Genomic DNA, 15,189 nt, shown 5'->3' with positions numbered 1-15,189 from the left:
CCACTTGATGCTGCCTTTCAGAAATCTGGCCATCTTAACAATCAATGAAAAAAAGGGACTCCCAACTGTTGTAACCAATATATGGATCATTTCTAACTACACAGGTACCCAGTTTAACTGCAGAGGTGGAAGTCTGTGTCACTCTACCAGGCCCTCAGTCTTTCAGGGAAACATAAGCAGTGCAAGAGCCCACAGTTTCGACTTCCCAGAGACCTCATAGGATTACTACCGTGTTGCTTGATGTGAACCAAACAAGGTATCCTAATTGTAGGTGACAGGTGCAGCTGTGGGTATACAGATGCAGCACGGTGGGTCAGCCCCACCTGCATACACCATCACAGCCCCATTAAGCCAGGTCAGTGATGTGAGTATGCTATTACTCATCATTTCTATAAAACACACTTCAGAACTACACTCAAGGCAGGGCGGAAGCCAGTGTTTTTTAATTTAATTTTTATTTTATCTTACAGTTGACTTATAGTGTTGTGTTTTAAAAAGCTGTTTTCATTAGGGAAAATATTAGTAGGTGTTTTGTTTGTCTTACGTCACTCAATATTTGGATCACTATACTCCTGTCCTCTAAGTATTACATTACCCAGTAGTCAGCTCTTAACCAAGTGTGAGCTGCTCACTTGGCAGATCAGCAGTCTCCAGTATAGGAAAGGTGGGTTACATGTGAGCAAAGCCTGTCACAGCCGCAGGCTCCCTGAGGACCCCCCTCCCACCGTGCTTCTCTCCTTTGACTTGTCAGCTGAGAACAGGCCGAGGCATGACACATCCGTAGCTCCTGATTCTTGGCAACGCCTCCTTGGCCAAGGTCCATGTTAAGAGCTGTATATGGTAATTAGCTGCAGTTTTTCCAGCAAAAAATGAAATGCTCTGATGGCTACCCACAAACAGTCCAAGAAAATAGCTATCATAATTTGAGGCAGCTGGAAAGATAACAAAGTGATTAATGTCTCCAACTGCTGCAGGGAAACTTAAGAGGAGAAGCATACGTTAATTTAAAAATTCTGGACAACTTTCTTTCATTTTATAGAAATTTGAATCACCAAAATCATAGTTAATTAACTGCCCTTCCCTATCAAAGTTCTTATACGTTCCAAGGAAATATTTAATAATGTTTCCATTAATATTTAAAGGTTACACAATCATAGCTTTGACATTAGTTTTAGATCAATGAATTAAAGAACAGAATAAGACTTAAGCCTTTTCATACGATCTGGGGTAAAAGTACGTAAAAACCGGCTCCTAAGTGTTTTATCGAGTAGTGATGAGGACAACAGAAACTGCCTGCCTATAGGTATCTAGACGTACATGTGCCAGAAGAGAGGCCTGGAGGGCACTGGAAGGAAGACTCCAGGATCCTACTAAGTAAGAATCTCTTTCCACTCCAGTGATAGCAATGGAAACAGAAGGCTCAACAAGTATTCTGAAAATCATGCACTTATATTTAATAAATAAAACTGTTTTGAAGAAAAATTTTAAATTCAAATGTTCTGCCACATGAGAATTGGGGTTTCTTGAAAAGGCAGCGGTCCACAGGGACCAAATACAACTCACTTGTACTTCTCATTGATGTTAGAAATCCTCCAGGCGTTGTTCATATCAAAACCCATCCGCTCCACTTCGTTTTTAAACCTTGACGTTACATGTTCCCCTAGGGACCAAAGAAAGGAGAAAGGAAGAAATGAGTATGATTTTGCAAAACAGGTGGAATAAAGGCACTGGTACTCTTAGTTTTTTAAAGTATTGTAATAAATACCATATTTAGTTTTAAAACAAATCTCCGCTGGGATAAGACTATTAAAAAATGAGGAAATTCTGATCAAGAATATTATCTCTTCAATTAAACATAAATTTAAAAAATTAAAAAGCAATTAATAATCTCATCTAATCACTACTATCAAATTTAAGGGCAGTATCACTGAGCGCATGTTACAGAGAATAAAACAGACTGGGGAGATTATTATGGCAGCTCTGTCTGATCCCAAAACCCATGTTCTTGTCACTATACTGGCTAGCTTCCTATTTCCACACTCAGACTGATGGTATACATAAGAAAATCAGTAAGTTCACCAAGACGAGTAATATGGATCTGTAACTCCTCATGAGAAACCCTCTGGGCCAGATTTCAGAAATTGAGCTTTCTGGATTTTAAGGTGGTATATGTATTATCAGTTCAGTTGCTCAGTCATGTCCGATGTTTTGAAACCCCATGCACTGCAGCACACCAGGCTTCCCTGTCCTTCACCAACTCCTGGAGTTTGCTCAAACTCAATGTCCATCGAGTTGGTGAAGCCATCCAACCATCTCATCCTCTGTCGTCCCCCTCTCCTCCTGCCTTCAATCTTTCCCAGCATCAGCACCTTTTCAAATGAGTCAGTTTTTGGCATCAAGTGGCCAAATTATTGGGAGTTTCAGCTTCAGCATCAGTCCTTCCAACGAATATTCAGGACTGATTTCCTTTAGGATGGACTAGTTGGATCTCCTTGCTGTCCAAGGGACTCTCAAGAGTCTTCTCCAACACCACAGTTCAAAAGCATCAATTCTTCGGCGCTCAGCTTTCTTTATAGTCCAACTCTCAGATCCATACATGACTACTGGAAAAACCATAGCTTTGACTAGACAGATCTTTGTTGGCAACGCTGGGTTAATGATCTCAAAAGCATTAAACAAACATTAACATCTTTACAGTGAAATACATGGTTAACTCAAACTAAGTGGGTTAAATAAAGCAGCAAATAGCTAGCTCAGATCAAGTCAAATCACCAAGTAAAATTAAAATCTTTGATTTTCAGAACCTTAAAGATTACAGAATTGCAGTTAAAAGACCATGGGGTTCCCTGGTGGCTCAGTGGTAAGGAATCTGCTTGCCCATGCAGGAGATATGAATTCAACCCGTGGTCCATGAAGATCCCACATGCCTCGGAACAGCCAGGCCTCTGTGCCACAGCTATGAAGCCTGTGCTCCAGAGCCCAGAGTCCCAACTACTGAACCCACAAGCTGCCAACTACTGAAAGCCTGCACTTCTACAGGCCATGCTCTGCAACAAGAGAGGCCACCACAATGACAAGCCCGTGCACCATAGCTAGAGAATAGCCCCCACAAAAAGCCAAGCAATAACAAAAACCCAGCACAGCCAATAAATAAAAGATCATAGGACTTTAACTGCCTGTATCCAGGAATCTCAAGAAACACCATACTTCTAACTAGAACGCCGAGCATTTGTAAGAACATCCACCCAAAACAAGTATAACCTGCCTACATTTGCCCTCGTGGATTTGGCTCCTTCTTCTTTAAGACAGTGAGCTACACAGGCAGAAATGAACCAAATATAAAAGTCATTAAATCTCAAGTATTTCCTTCCATGAGAACAGAGTCCTAGAACACTAATTTTATAAAGAATAAACAACAAAACAAACCACTCAGCAGTACCTCTAACATATACATAGCATTATAGGCTATAAAACACTGGTGGGCTCTGGGAGAAACTACAATAACGAAAGCACAAAACAGCCAGCACTGGTGATCCGAGTTTTGCTCTCCCCGGGAGAAGAGCTTCAGAATAGGAAACGGCAATTACTTGAATGAAGGACAAGTCTATAAAACTATTTCCCATTTAAACTGCTCTTCTTGAGCTTAAACTAGGTACTGTATGTTTCCTGAAGGATAGCTATAAAAAGATGAGGTTCAGAGATGCAAGAGGAAACAGTCAACTGACTCTACTCCCTTCTGGCAAAGTTTTAAAAGTGATACAATCTTTCTTTCAAACAGGAAAAAGCTATCTGAATTGGGAGTGCCATCTGTCTACAAACTATAAGGAATGGTGACCATCAAGAATTCTAGACAGGGAGTCTTTTCACTTAGAATCACAATACAAAAGCTGTAAAACTATGGCAACTTTCAAGTTCATTAATTAATGACAAGTTTTCTCCCAACTTGGAATATAGTTCCAAGTCTCTGAAAAATGTAAACAGGTATTTACTTAGTGGTCATTTACATTAGTACCTCTATCTTAATGGATGCCCAGACACCCTAAATAGAATCCTATAAATTTAAGAGTAACCATCTCCACCTCCCTCCCCTCCTCCTCAGACAGTTTTCTACATAGAACCAGTGCCCAAGAATGGGTTTAGAATTCCCATTCCCAGCATGAAACCGAGCTGCAAACATATACTGAGTAGCCATCATTTTAAAAAATCTGTTATTGCAAGTTCCTTGAGAACAAAGAATGAGTTTAAATTCTCTTTGTATTCTCTAAAGCAGTGACTTCATCAACTTTGAATTCGACCATCACAACCTACAGTAAGAATGTTTTACACCACAATTCAATACAATGTATTTTCTAAGAGTTTCATAAAACAATACTGACCCTTACTGTGTGTGTGACTCACTGATGTTTTCTATCCTAAGTGTTTCATTTCATACTTCATTTCTTAAAACTTCGATTTCATGACCCGCTGGTGGATCACAACCTGCAGTTTGAAAACCATTGCTTGAAAAAAAAACTGGGCAGCAGACCTTACATAAACAGAGTAATTCAACTGGCTTTTGCTCACCCTGCCAGAAAAGTGCAAGCCAAGCACAGATATTGCTGGGTTTTCCTCAAGAACTCCCCTCTTAGAATTCTCATATCTCCACCAATTCAACATCACATATGCTGTGATACCCCAATTTATTTGTTGCTTTTTATTTCCATTTTGACCCTTCCTATGGGCCTTCCCCATCCCCAAATAATGGTCTGTACCTCTTTAATGTTTTGTATTTCTTATACTACATACAGTCCAGCAATTATTTTAATGAGAATAAAAACTTTTTTTTAAAGCAGTAAGTCCCTCTACCATAAATACAGTTATCAACCAGCAGTCTACAAAAATTTCCCCCAAAACTAGCTCCCGGGGTGATTCTGAGTACTCACTCACACCTACAATTATATATAACCTAAAGGCCTGGGGCAGAAGGGCCAGGCCCGTACCCAGGATGTGAGGAAGATCAGTACCAGAGTCAGAGAAGGTGAGAAACAGCCTCCAGATTTTCAGATATGGAGAGCAGAACCCTTCTTTTCTGTGAGCACAGGGCCCAGTCCAGTCGTCTAGATGCACAATTACGGGACTGCGGTCAAACCCAGAAAGCAGACTCTGCTGACAAGGGCTTTTACTTCATCTAGGCAGGCAGCTGCACAACAGTGTACGGCCCGGAGTCATGCTGTTCAGGGTTCATCAAAAGGTGCTTATCAGGCAATTCACAGAGAAGAGGTCAGAGAGGCGGGTCTGATGCCACTACACTAGCAACTCAATTGCCCAGCCATCTGTCAGACTCCAGATTAATGCTCGCATCCAGAACTACCACCAAGAAGACAGCTAAAACGAGAAGGATGTGGAGCATACAGCTTGCGTCCATTCTTATTTAGACTTTGAAATGGGACCAACAGCACAGTCAAAAGAGTTTTGCAATGAACTCCAACAGCATTATGGAGACTTCCTCCAAAACGGATTAAGACTTTGAGCAACGTGGCCATAGCATGGCTGGCTAACTATGACAGGTTCAACAGTCAGAAACTAAGATTTACACGAAAACAAGGTAATGATATAATTTTCCCATTTCCCTCCTCTCTGACACATTCTACTCTTAACAGGCTAGGCAGAGAAGAGTCCATAAAAGGTTTTAATAACTTCTGAAAGACTAAACTAACTTTTACCCTTCAGAGTCTATGCCTGTGATCTCATGTCCTGGGGCAGGTTTAAAAATGGCATGACTCTGAAACATCTCAGGTGCTGTCTCACCTAAAGATGACTTAAAAGAATGTGGTTGTCTGGTCTGCTCCTAACTGGTGAGTAATGCTGTAGCCACTACCAATACTCAACAATATTGGGTAGAGACCGAAGAACTAGGCTGACTGGCTTTAAAAATGCCACCACAGTATTTTTCATGGGTGAGTTTTCCTCTGTACTTCACAGTGAAAATATATGAAAGGAAAAAGGCATACATATACACATGTATCCAAGTCACTGAAGTTCAAGTCAAGATTGCATATGACTTGCAGCAGGTTGACTTCAGTGTGGAACCCGCATAGTAAAAACAAAATACAACCTTTGGTCTTGGAGTCAGTCCAGTCAGTCACATGGCATCATCTTATATTTTCATACTTTCCAAGACGTTTTCATAAGCATGACACTCAGGAGGCACCCAAGCATTCACTGAGCTGAAACAGAGCTGATTTTCAGAATATACAGATCAGCTTGGGCAGGAAGAAGAAAAATGTCCCACACTCTGAGGAACATGGGAAACGGAAGTAGAAAGAGGACACACGGCTTGCCCGGTGCCATTTCAAAAATTAAATGGCAGAGTACAGGTTTGAATTCAGGTTTTCTAGTCCCTAAATCAGTATTTTGCCCCCCAAATGCCTCCATCCACAAACCCATGAAAAAAGCAGGAAACTGTGGACGTCCTGGCGGCCAACGGACACCAGAAATCTTCAGGAAAGAAAGGGCTGGGAGCCAAGACCACCGTAGCTCAGGACAAAGCCAGCTGTAGTCAGCAAACAGGAGTGAGTTCGGACCTGGCACATCTTAGGAATATTCTAAGAGCTGACTCGAATCCTAAAGAAATTAAGTCATCAAGGAAAGAAGAAATCACCTAACGATGAGGAATTTGCAGTCTGTGGCTGTGCGAGAAACAGGTTAGGTCAAGTTCAACCCTTGTTAACGAAACACTGTTAACTAAAACTAAAAACACTGTTAACTAAACACTAAAGCCCAAAACTAGGGAATGCCTTTTGGAATTAGGAGCCTTAAACAAATCAAAGTTCTTATATAACATAATACAAGGTACACACAATCACTTCTTAACACAATACAACAAGGTACACCCCGATAACTTCATTATCCAAGGAAACAGCAGAGATTAAACAATCTAATACCTAAGACATACTGGGGGGCTTCCCTGGTGACTCAGTGCTTAAAGAATCCACCTGCCAATGCAGCAGACACAAGTTCGATCCCTGATTCGGGAAGATGCCACATGCCATGCAGCAACTGAACCCGCAGCACCACAGTTAATGAGCCTGTGCGCCAGGCCCCGGGAGCCGCGACTATTGTGTCCAGGTGCTGCAATTCTTGAAGCCCATGCTCCACAACAAGGGAAGCCATGGCAATGAGAGGCCTGCACGCTGCGACAGAGAGCGGCCCCCGCTGGCCACCACTAGAGGAAAGCCTACACAGCAGCAAACACCCTGTACAACCAAAAATAAATAAGTATTAAAAGAAAAAGACCCCGCCTTGCCCAGAGACTCCCTGGTCTTCCCTGGTCTGGGAAGACCTCACATGCCACGGAGCAACTCGGCCCAAGGCTCTGCTCTACAGCCCGCGGGCCACCCCTTCCAAAGCCCACCTGCCTCGCGCCCGTGTTCCACAGCGAAAGAGGCCACCGCGGTGAGAAGCCCGTGCACTGAAATGAAGAGCAGCCCCTGCTCGCCACAACTAGAGAAAGCCCATGCACAACCATGAAAACCCACCACAGCCAAAGAATACAGTCTGAGACATCTGCATTAAAAAAAAGGAAAAGATGTAACGGGGACTTCTCTGGCTGTCCAGTGGTTAAGATTCCGTGCATCTACTGCAGGAAGCACAGATCTGATCCCTGGTCAGGGCAATGAGGGAGACCTGAGTTCGATTCCTGGGTTGGGAAGATCCCCTGGAGAAGGGAAAGGCTACCCATTCCAGTACTCTGGCCTGGAGAATTCAGTCCATGGACTGTATAGTCCATGGGGTCGCAAAGAGTCAGACATGACTGAGCGACTTTCACAGGGAATTAAGATCCCATATGTCATGTGGTGTGGCCAAATAAAAACAACTCAAAAAAAAAAAAAAGACGTAATGGCTAAAAACTTAGCAAATATACATGTAAAATTCACAAATTTGATTGGATGTAAAATTACTTTAAAAACTCCAAAAAAAAAAAAAAAAGGAAAAGACCCATAAACAAAAAAAAACCAATGGCATATAAAGAAGGGAAAAGAAAGATGGAACGGATAAGGGAGTGAAATGAGAGAGAGCTTAGGCACATTCTCATCACCTTCCAAGGCTTGTTGTCAGTGACTTGTGGGAACCACTGTGGGTTCGTTCCCCTGGCTGACCAGGCGTGTGGGAAGCCGAGATTCCTAAGGCTTTCCCTGAGGCTCCCCAAGGGCAGCTGCCTGTTTTTCACCTCATATCCACGGCACATCATACAATCAATTCCCAATAACTAAGAACTGCTTTCAAGTTCTGGCTCTGTCAATGCCCTGCGGTTCAGTTCAGCTGCTCAGTCGTGTCCAACTCTTTGTGACCCCATGGACTGCAGCAGGCCAGGCCTCCCTATCCATCACCAACTCCCAGAGCTTACTCAAAGTCATATCCATCAAGTCAGTGATGCCATCCAGCCATCTCTTTCTCTGTCGTCCTCTTCTCCAGCCTTTTCAATCTTTCCAGCATCAAGGTCATCTCCAATAAGTCAGTTCTTAGCGTCAGGTGGCCGAAGTATTGGAGCTTCAGCTTGAGTCCTTCCAATGAATATGCAGAACTGATTTCCTTTTGGACTGACTGGTTTGTCTCCTTGCAGTCCAAAGGAATCTCAAGAGTCTTCTCCAACACCACAGTTCAAAAGCATCAATTCTGCAGTGCTCAGCTTTCTTCATGGTCCAACTCTCACATCCATACTTGACTACTGGAAAGACCATAGCTTTGGCTATACGGACTTCTGTCAGTAAAGTGATGTCTCTGCTTTTTAATATGCTGTCGAGGTTGGTCATAGCTTTTCTTCCAAGGAGCAAGCATCTTTTAATTTCATGGCTGCAGTCACCATCTGCAGTGATTTTGGAGCCCAAGAAAATCAAGTCTGTCACTGTTTTCCCATCTATTTGCCACGAAGTAATGAGACTGGATGACATGATCTTCGTTTTTTGAATGTTGAGCCAGCTTTTTCACTCTCCTCTTTTACTTTCATCAAGAGGCTCTCTAGTTCTTCTTTGCTTTCTGCCATAAGGGTGGTGTCATCTGCATATCTAGGGTTATGATGTTTCTCCCGGTAATCTTGATTCCAGCTTGTGCTTCATCCAGCCCCACGTTTCACATGATGTACTCTGCACATAAGTTAAATAAGCAGGGTGACAATATACAGCCTTGACGTACTCCTTTCTCAATTTTGAACCAGTCCGTTTCTCTATGTCTGGTTCTAACTGTTGCTTCTTGACCTGCATACAGATTTCTCAGGCAGGCATGGTGGTCTGGTATTCTCTTGAAGAATTTTCCACTGTTTGCTGTGATCCACACAGTCAAAGGCTTTATCATAGTCAATGAAGATTTTTTCTGGAATTCTCTTGCTTTTTCTATGATCAAACAGATGTTGGTTGGCAATTTGATCTCTGGTTCCTCTGCCTTTTCTAAATCTAGCTTAAACATCTGCAAGTTCTCGGTTCATGTACTGTTGAAGCCTAGCCTGGAGAATTTTGAGCATTACTTTGCTAGCGTGTGAGATGAGTACTGTTGTGCAGTAGTTTGGGCATTCTTTGGCATTGCCGTTCTTTGGGATTGGAATGAAAACTGACCTTTTCCACTCCTGTGGCCACTGCTGAGTTTTCCAAATTTGCTCAAATAAGTGCAGCACCTTCACAGCATCATCTTTCAGGATTTGAAATAGCTCAACTGCAATTCCATCACCTCCACTAGGCTTTGTTTGTAGTGATGCTTCCTAAGGGCCCCTTGACCTTGCATGCCAGGATGTCCAGCTCTAAGTGCTTGGTCTCACCATCGTGATTATCTGGGTCATGAAGATCTTTTTTGTATAGTTCTTCTGTGTATTCTTGCCACCTCTTCTTAATATCCTTTGGTTCTGTTAGGTCCATACTGTTTCTGTCCTTTACTGAGCCCATCTTTGCATGAAATGTTTCCTTGGTATCTCTAATTTTCTTGAAGAGATCTCTGGTCTTTCCCATTCTATTGTTTTCCCCTATTTCTTTGCACTGATCACTTAAGAAGGCTTTCTTATCTTTCTCCTTGCGACTCCTTCAAACTCTACATTCAGATGGATCTATCTTTCCTTTTCTTCTTTGCCTCTTGCTTCTCTTCTTTTCTCAGCGATTTGTAAGACCTCCCCAGACAGCCATTTTGCCTGTTTGCATTTCTGTTTCTTGGGGATGGTTTTGATCCTGGCCTCCTATACAATGTTAGGAACCTCTGTCCACAGTTCTTCAGGCATTCTGTCTATCACATCTAATCCCTGAATCTATTTCTCACTTCCACTGTGTAATCATAGGGGATTTGATTTAGGTCATACCTGAATGGTCTACTGGTTTTCCCTACTTTCTCTAATTTCAGTCTGAATTTGGCAATGAGGATTCATGGTCTGAGCCGTAGTCAGCTCTGGTCTTGTTTTTGCTGACTGTATAGGGCTTCTCCATCTTTGGCTGCAAAGAATAGAATCCATCTGCTTTTGGTGGTGCCCATCTGGCGATGGCCATGCACAGTCTCTTGTGTTGTTGGAAGAGGGTGTTTGCTATGACCAGTGCGTTCTCTTGGCAAAACTGTTAGCCTTTTACCTGCTTCATTTTGTACCTCAAGGCCAAACTTGCCTGTTACTCCAGGTAGCTCCTGACTTCCTACTTTTGCATTTCAGTCCCCTATGATGAAAAGGACATCTCTTTTTGGTGTTAGTTGTAGAAGGTCTTTTAGGTCTTCACAGAACCATTCACCTTTAGCTTCTTTGGCATTAGTGGCTGGGGCACAGACTTGGATTACTGTGATATTCAATGGTTTGCCTTGGAAACAGAGATTCTGTCATTTTGAGATTGCACCCAAGTACTGCATTTCAGACTCTCTTTGTTGACTATGAGGATTGCTCCATTTCTTCTAAGGGATTCTTGTCCACAGTAGTACATATAACGGTCATCTGAATTAAATTCACCCATTCCAGTCCATTTTAGTTCACTGAATCCTGAAACGTCGAAGTTCACTATTGCCATCTCCTGTTTGACCACTTCCAATTTATCTTGATTCATGGACGTGACATTCCAGGTTCCTATGTAATACAGTTCTTCATAGCATCAGACTTTACTTCCATCACCAGCCACATCCACAATTAGGCGTTGTTTTCAGTTTGGCTCAGCCTCTTCATTCTTTCTGGAACTAGTTCTCCACTCTTCTCCAGGAGCATTATCAGGCACCTACCAACCCAGGGAGTTCATCTTTCAGTATCACATCTTTTTCCTTTTTCATACTGTTCATGGGGCTCTCAAGGCAAGAATCCCAAAGTGGTTTGCCATTCCCTTCTCCGCAGACCACGTTTTGTCAGAACTCTCCACCATGACCCATTCGTCTTGGGTGGCCCTACAAGGCATGGCTCATAGTTTCACTGAGTGGGACTGTGCACCAGGCTTTGCCTCTGAGTCTTCGTTTCTCTGGCTCCCAAAACAGAAACACCAGGCTACTCTGACCGTTTGACAAGGTCATGAGGGTCAAACAAAAGTGTAAAGAACCTTTAAACATATCTATTTGCTATGATTTAATTAAACATATGAACCAAAAGCTTTGACCAGTAAATGAGCCAGGAAACAAAAGGATACAAGCCTTGTTAGATTAGCCTCCCATGTTTAACACAACCCAGAGCAGGAGTGTTAAGATTGAAGGTTCAGGATTGAAAATTGAGGTTTAAAGGAAAAAAAATCTCTAAAATAAACTGTATTAGAAGGAAGCTCGCATCATTTCATAGCTTAGCAATTCAAGTCATTGTTTTCAAGCTGAACATATCTTTTAAGACTCAGTGGTAGATCAGCAAACTTCTATTTATGGCAACACAATTTATAGAAAATTACACAGAGAAATGACATGAACTTGGTCAGAGCCATTTTTGAGAGAGAAACATGGTGAGTATGACAAAGATTTCATAAGGAGTCAGGAAATCTGGAACCCAGACTCCTAGATTACCTAGAAAATGTTATCTAGGACTTGAAAATTCAAAGACAGCAAAAGGTCACTTTGTAATCCATTATTCTGTGGCCTTACCTCACACCTCTACCTTTGTTAATGCTACTTGTTCTAAAATCCTTTTCCCCATTCTATTATCAGTAACAGTTTTCCAATCTTCAAAGCCTACTCAAATGCCACTTCTAACATGAAGTCTTCACAAACAACACTCATGGCTCCCTTCCAGCGGGTTTCCATAACACCCATACCCTCAGTATTTTTAGTCTCAGTAAATTGGGATGTCAATTCTTACCCGTGAAAAGTAGAAAACACCTTATAATGAGCTTAGAAAAATGATGAGCACATGCTAGGTGCACTGTGAAAAGTACACTGATTAATAAATACATCAATTTTAGGAGTCTCATTTCCTGTAAGGGTGTCTCAAGCAGTAATTCAGTAAAGCCACCATTTGCACATTTAGAAAGGCCTACCTGGCCTGCACAGGTCTCCGTGTTGCTCTTTTTCACTGGCGTAGACCTCCATGCACCAAGCATGGTATGCAAACGAGAAGAGGTCTTCTATTTTAGCAGGTGGTCGGATTGCACTGTTCAGTCTCTTAAGCCACTCTTGACACTGCTCAAAGGTTGAGAACTGACACCTTTGTAAAGCCAAACAAGCACAAATGTCATCAGAAGACAGCTGACAATGAAACCTAAGGGAAGCCACCATCTCAAGAGTGCCTACTCACAGTGAAACGATAATTACAGTTAAAAATCATTAGTATAGAGGTGGTCTAATGTTTATGATTTATAATTTGAAAAAACACATTCAACAAATTTTAGTCAATGATGCAAAATGTCAAGAAAGCTAGACATGTGGAAAAACTTTTTTAAGACGAATAAAATCTCTTCTGAGACTGATTAGTGAAAATTATTGAAGTAAAATAGCAGTCCCTCTTCCAGGAATGGGGTTTCATTCCACTCCTCCCACCAAAGCTTTATGGTTGTCCGTCTCAAGAAATATGTTCCGTTTTTGTTTTGTTACGACATATCACGCCAAACTCAGAAACAGTTCACAGTATTACTTTTAGCCAATTAGGGAATAATTTCAAAAGTAATCTACTTAGCAATTAAAATAAATCAGCAACTTCCGATTGAAAATCAGATACATTACACTGAAACTCTCAGCTGTGACCATGTAGAGACCAAAACAATTCTATTATCAAGTGCAATTTCAGTGCATATATATAACTAGGAGATTAAAATAATTTAAAATAATTAAAACTATAAAAAATACTTAATCTTTTCAAATGCAGTATTTAAAATTGAGTAATTAATACACAAGCTTTTTAAACTGTAAGTTATAACCAGTATCTATCAAAAGCAAGCCAAATCTCAATGGCTAAAAAGCAACTTAAATATTTACCTTAAAACCAAGGAGGAATCAACTATACTCCAATAAAAATTGGAAAAAAACAAACAAACAAGGAGGTCACTTAAACCTCTCTCTCATTCCAACTAGTGTGACTTATCAACATGCCCACACAATGTTTACTGGCACTCTAGAATAGGTCATAAAAATAAAACAAACTGGGGGAGCTAAAAACTGGGAGAGCTACTAAATTTAAAATGCATTTCAGTCATCCCTTTTCAACCATTATAACGATGAAGCCAACACTGAAGAAATTTGACGAGCAGCAGGACATCTGTAGAGCCTTAAAGTGCCTCCCAGACTGCTATCAGTTGCAACGGAGAAAATACAGAAATTATACAGAAAATGGGTGATTCCTTGAAAGAACGATCAAAACTACATCACTAGTAAGGAACAGGTGGGCACTGCTTGCCTCCAGCTGTAATACAATAGCCTGAAGAGGACACAACCTCACGTGTACAGTATTACAGCTGAAAATGTACAACCTCAATTTATTCCTGAGGAAACACTGGACAGAAAAGAAGCATTCTATTATAATAAAAGATTGTTTTCTTCAAAGTGCTAATGTCAAAAAGATAAAGAAAGGTGATGGAAAACATTCCAGATTGAAGAAAGCTACAGAATCATGGCAACTAAATACAGTATGTGCCCTTGACTGAATCTTGCTCTGAATGAGGTAGGGGCAATGCTATAAAGGGCATTATTTGGTCAACTGACAGAATTAGAACATATGTAGCAGACTGGATAAAATCAGTACGAGTGTAAAACTGAAGCTGATAATGATATTGTGGTTATGTAACAAAATACCCCTGTTCTTAAGAAAGCACACTACAGTATTTTGGGGCAAAGAGCCATGATTACATACCTTACTTTCAAATTGTTCAGAACAAGAATTTCTCACACACATACAAAATAACACAAATGGGGCAAAGTGTTAACAGTACTAGTGCTCTTTATGATTTTTATCTTTGTACTTATTTTGCAAATTTACAGTTATAGCCAAATAAAAGAGAAAACATATCTTTCCAGTAACAAAGTAGCCTGAAGACAAAATATTTCAGGGACTAACTACTCAGAAAAATGTTCCTTATTAGGCTGACCCTCAAAAGCAGTTTTTGTTATCAAATCATGAATCCACCCTTTAAAAAGTATTTTCCACACTAAACAACAGCATAAACATGTCACATACCTGATAACTTTGCAGTCTTTGCAAGTCAAATGAAGCTGAAATATATCTCGGCATTCAACACTTTCTATAAGCTGCAATGGAATCTGCAATTAAAAAAAGATGAAGTTCCCTTAGTCAAAAAGGCATTGCCCCTGCACTTCTGCAAAGTGTCCAGCAAGAGTGATTAGAAAGCTCTACAGGAGAAAGCAGCACAGAACTGCATACTCCTGTGACTCAACAGCACTCAAGTGATTTACTGGGTGACTCGGGCTTCCCTTCCTCAGCCTCTAGTCAATGCCCTCAAGTCACGTCACAGCACAAGGACAACAAACGAAGAGGAGGCACCGCATCTAGAAGGACAAGGAAACACAGAAACGTGTCATCTCTCCGGCAGCAAACCTACACTCTCCTCTCTCAAAGCACCACTTTATGATGCTAGAGCTAGCTGGGATTTGCAGTGACACAGAAGCTGAAGGGAACCACAACAGTTAATCCTGTCCTGTTGACAAAAAAGAGCTGCAGATCAAGATACTAGTGGGACTATACTTGTCGCCTATCCCAATGACAAGGTGGGCCTGGGCCTTTGTGTCAGCAAAGCAGCAACGTGAAAAAGACTGGAGGTCTGAACTGCCTGCGGTAGCACAGAAAGC

The 15,189-nt window shown here is 41.4% G+C and overlaps 1 protein-coding gene across 3 annotated transcripts in view; it reads right to left on the bottom strand.

The window, feature by feature from the left end:
• Positions 1–15,189, bottom strand: part of MTMR3 (myotubularin related protein 3) — a 56,594-nt gene that overhangs the window by 22,722 nt on the left and 18,683 nt on the right. For all 3 annotated transcript variants that reach the window (XM_068989514.1, XM_068989516.1, XM_068989517.1), the window contains exons 4-6: positions 14,561–14,643; positions 12,432–12,598; positions 1,564–1,660 (exon numbers count right to left, since the gene is read on the bottom strand). In XM_068989514.1, coding sequence (XP_068845615.1) covers positions 1,564–1,660; positions 12,432–12,598; positions 14,561–14,643 — 347 coding nt within the window. The remainder of the gene's footprint in view (positions 1–1,563; positions 1,661–12,431; positions 12,599–14,560; positions 14,644–15,189) is intronic.

This window comes from Capricornis sumatraensis, chromosome 17 (genome assembly GCF_032405125.1).
Source record: "Capricornis sumatraensis isolate serow.1 chromosome 17, serow.2, whole genome shotgun sequence".
Lineage (NCBI taxonomy): Eukaryota > Metazoa > Chordata > Mammalia > Artiodactyla > Bovidae > Capricornis > Capricornis sumatraensis.
This window is presented reverse-complemented; position numbering and strand designations above follow the sequence as displayed.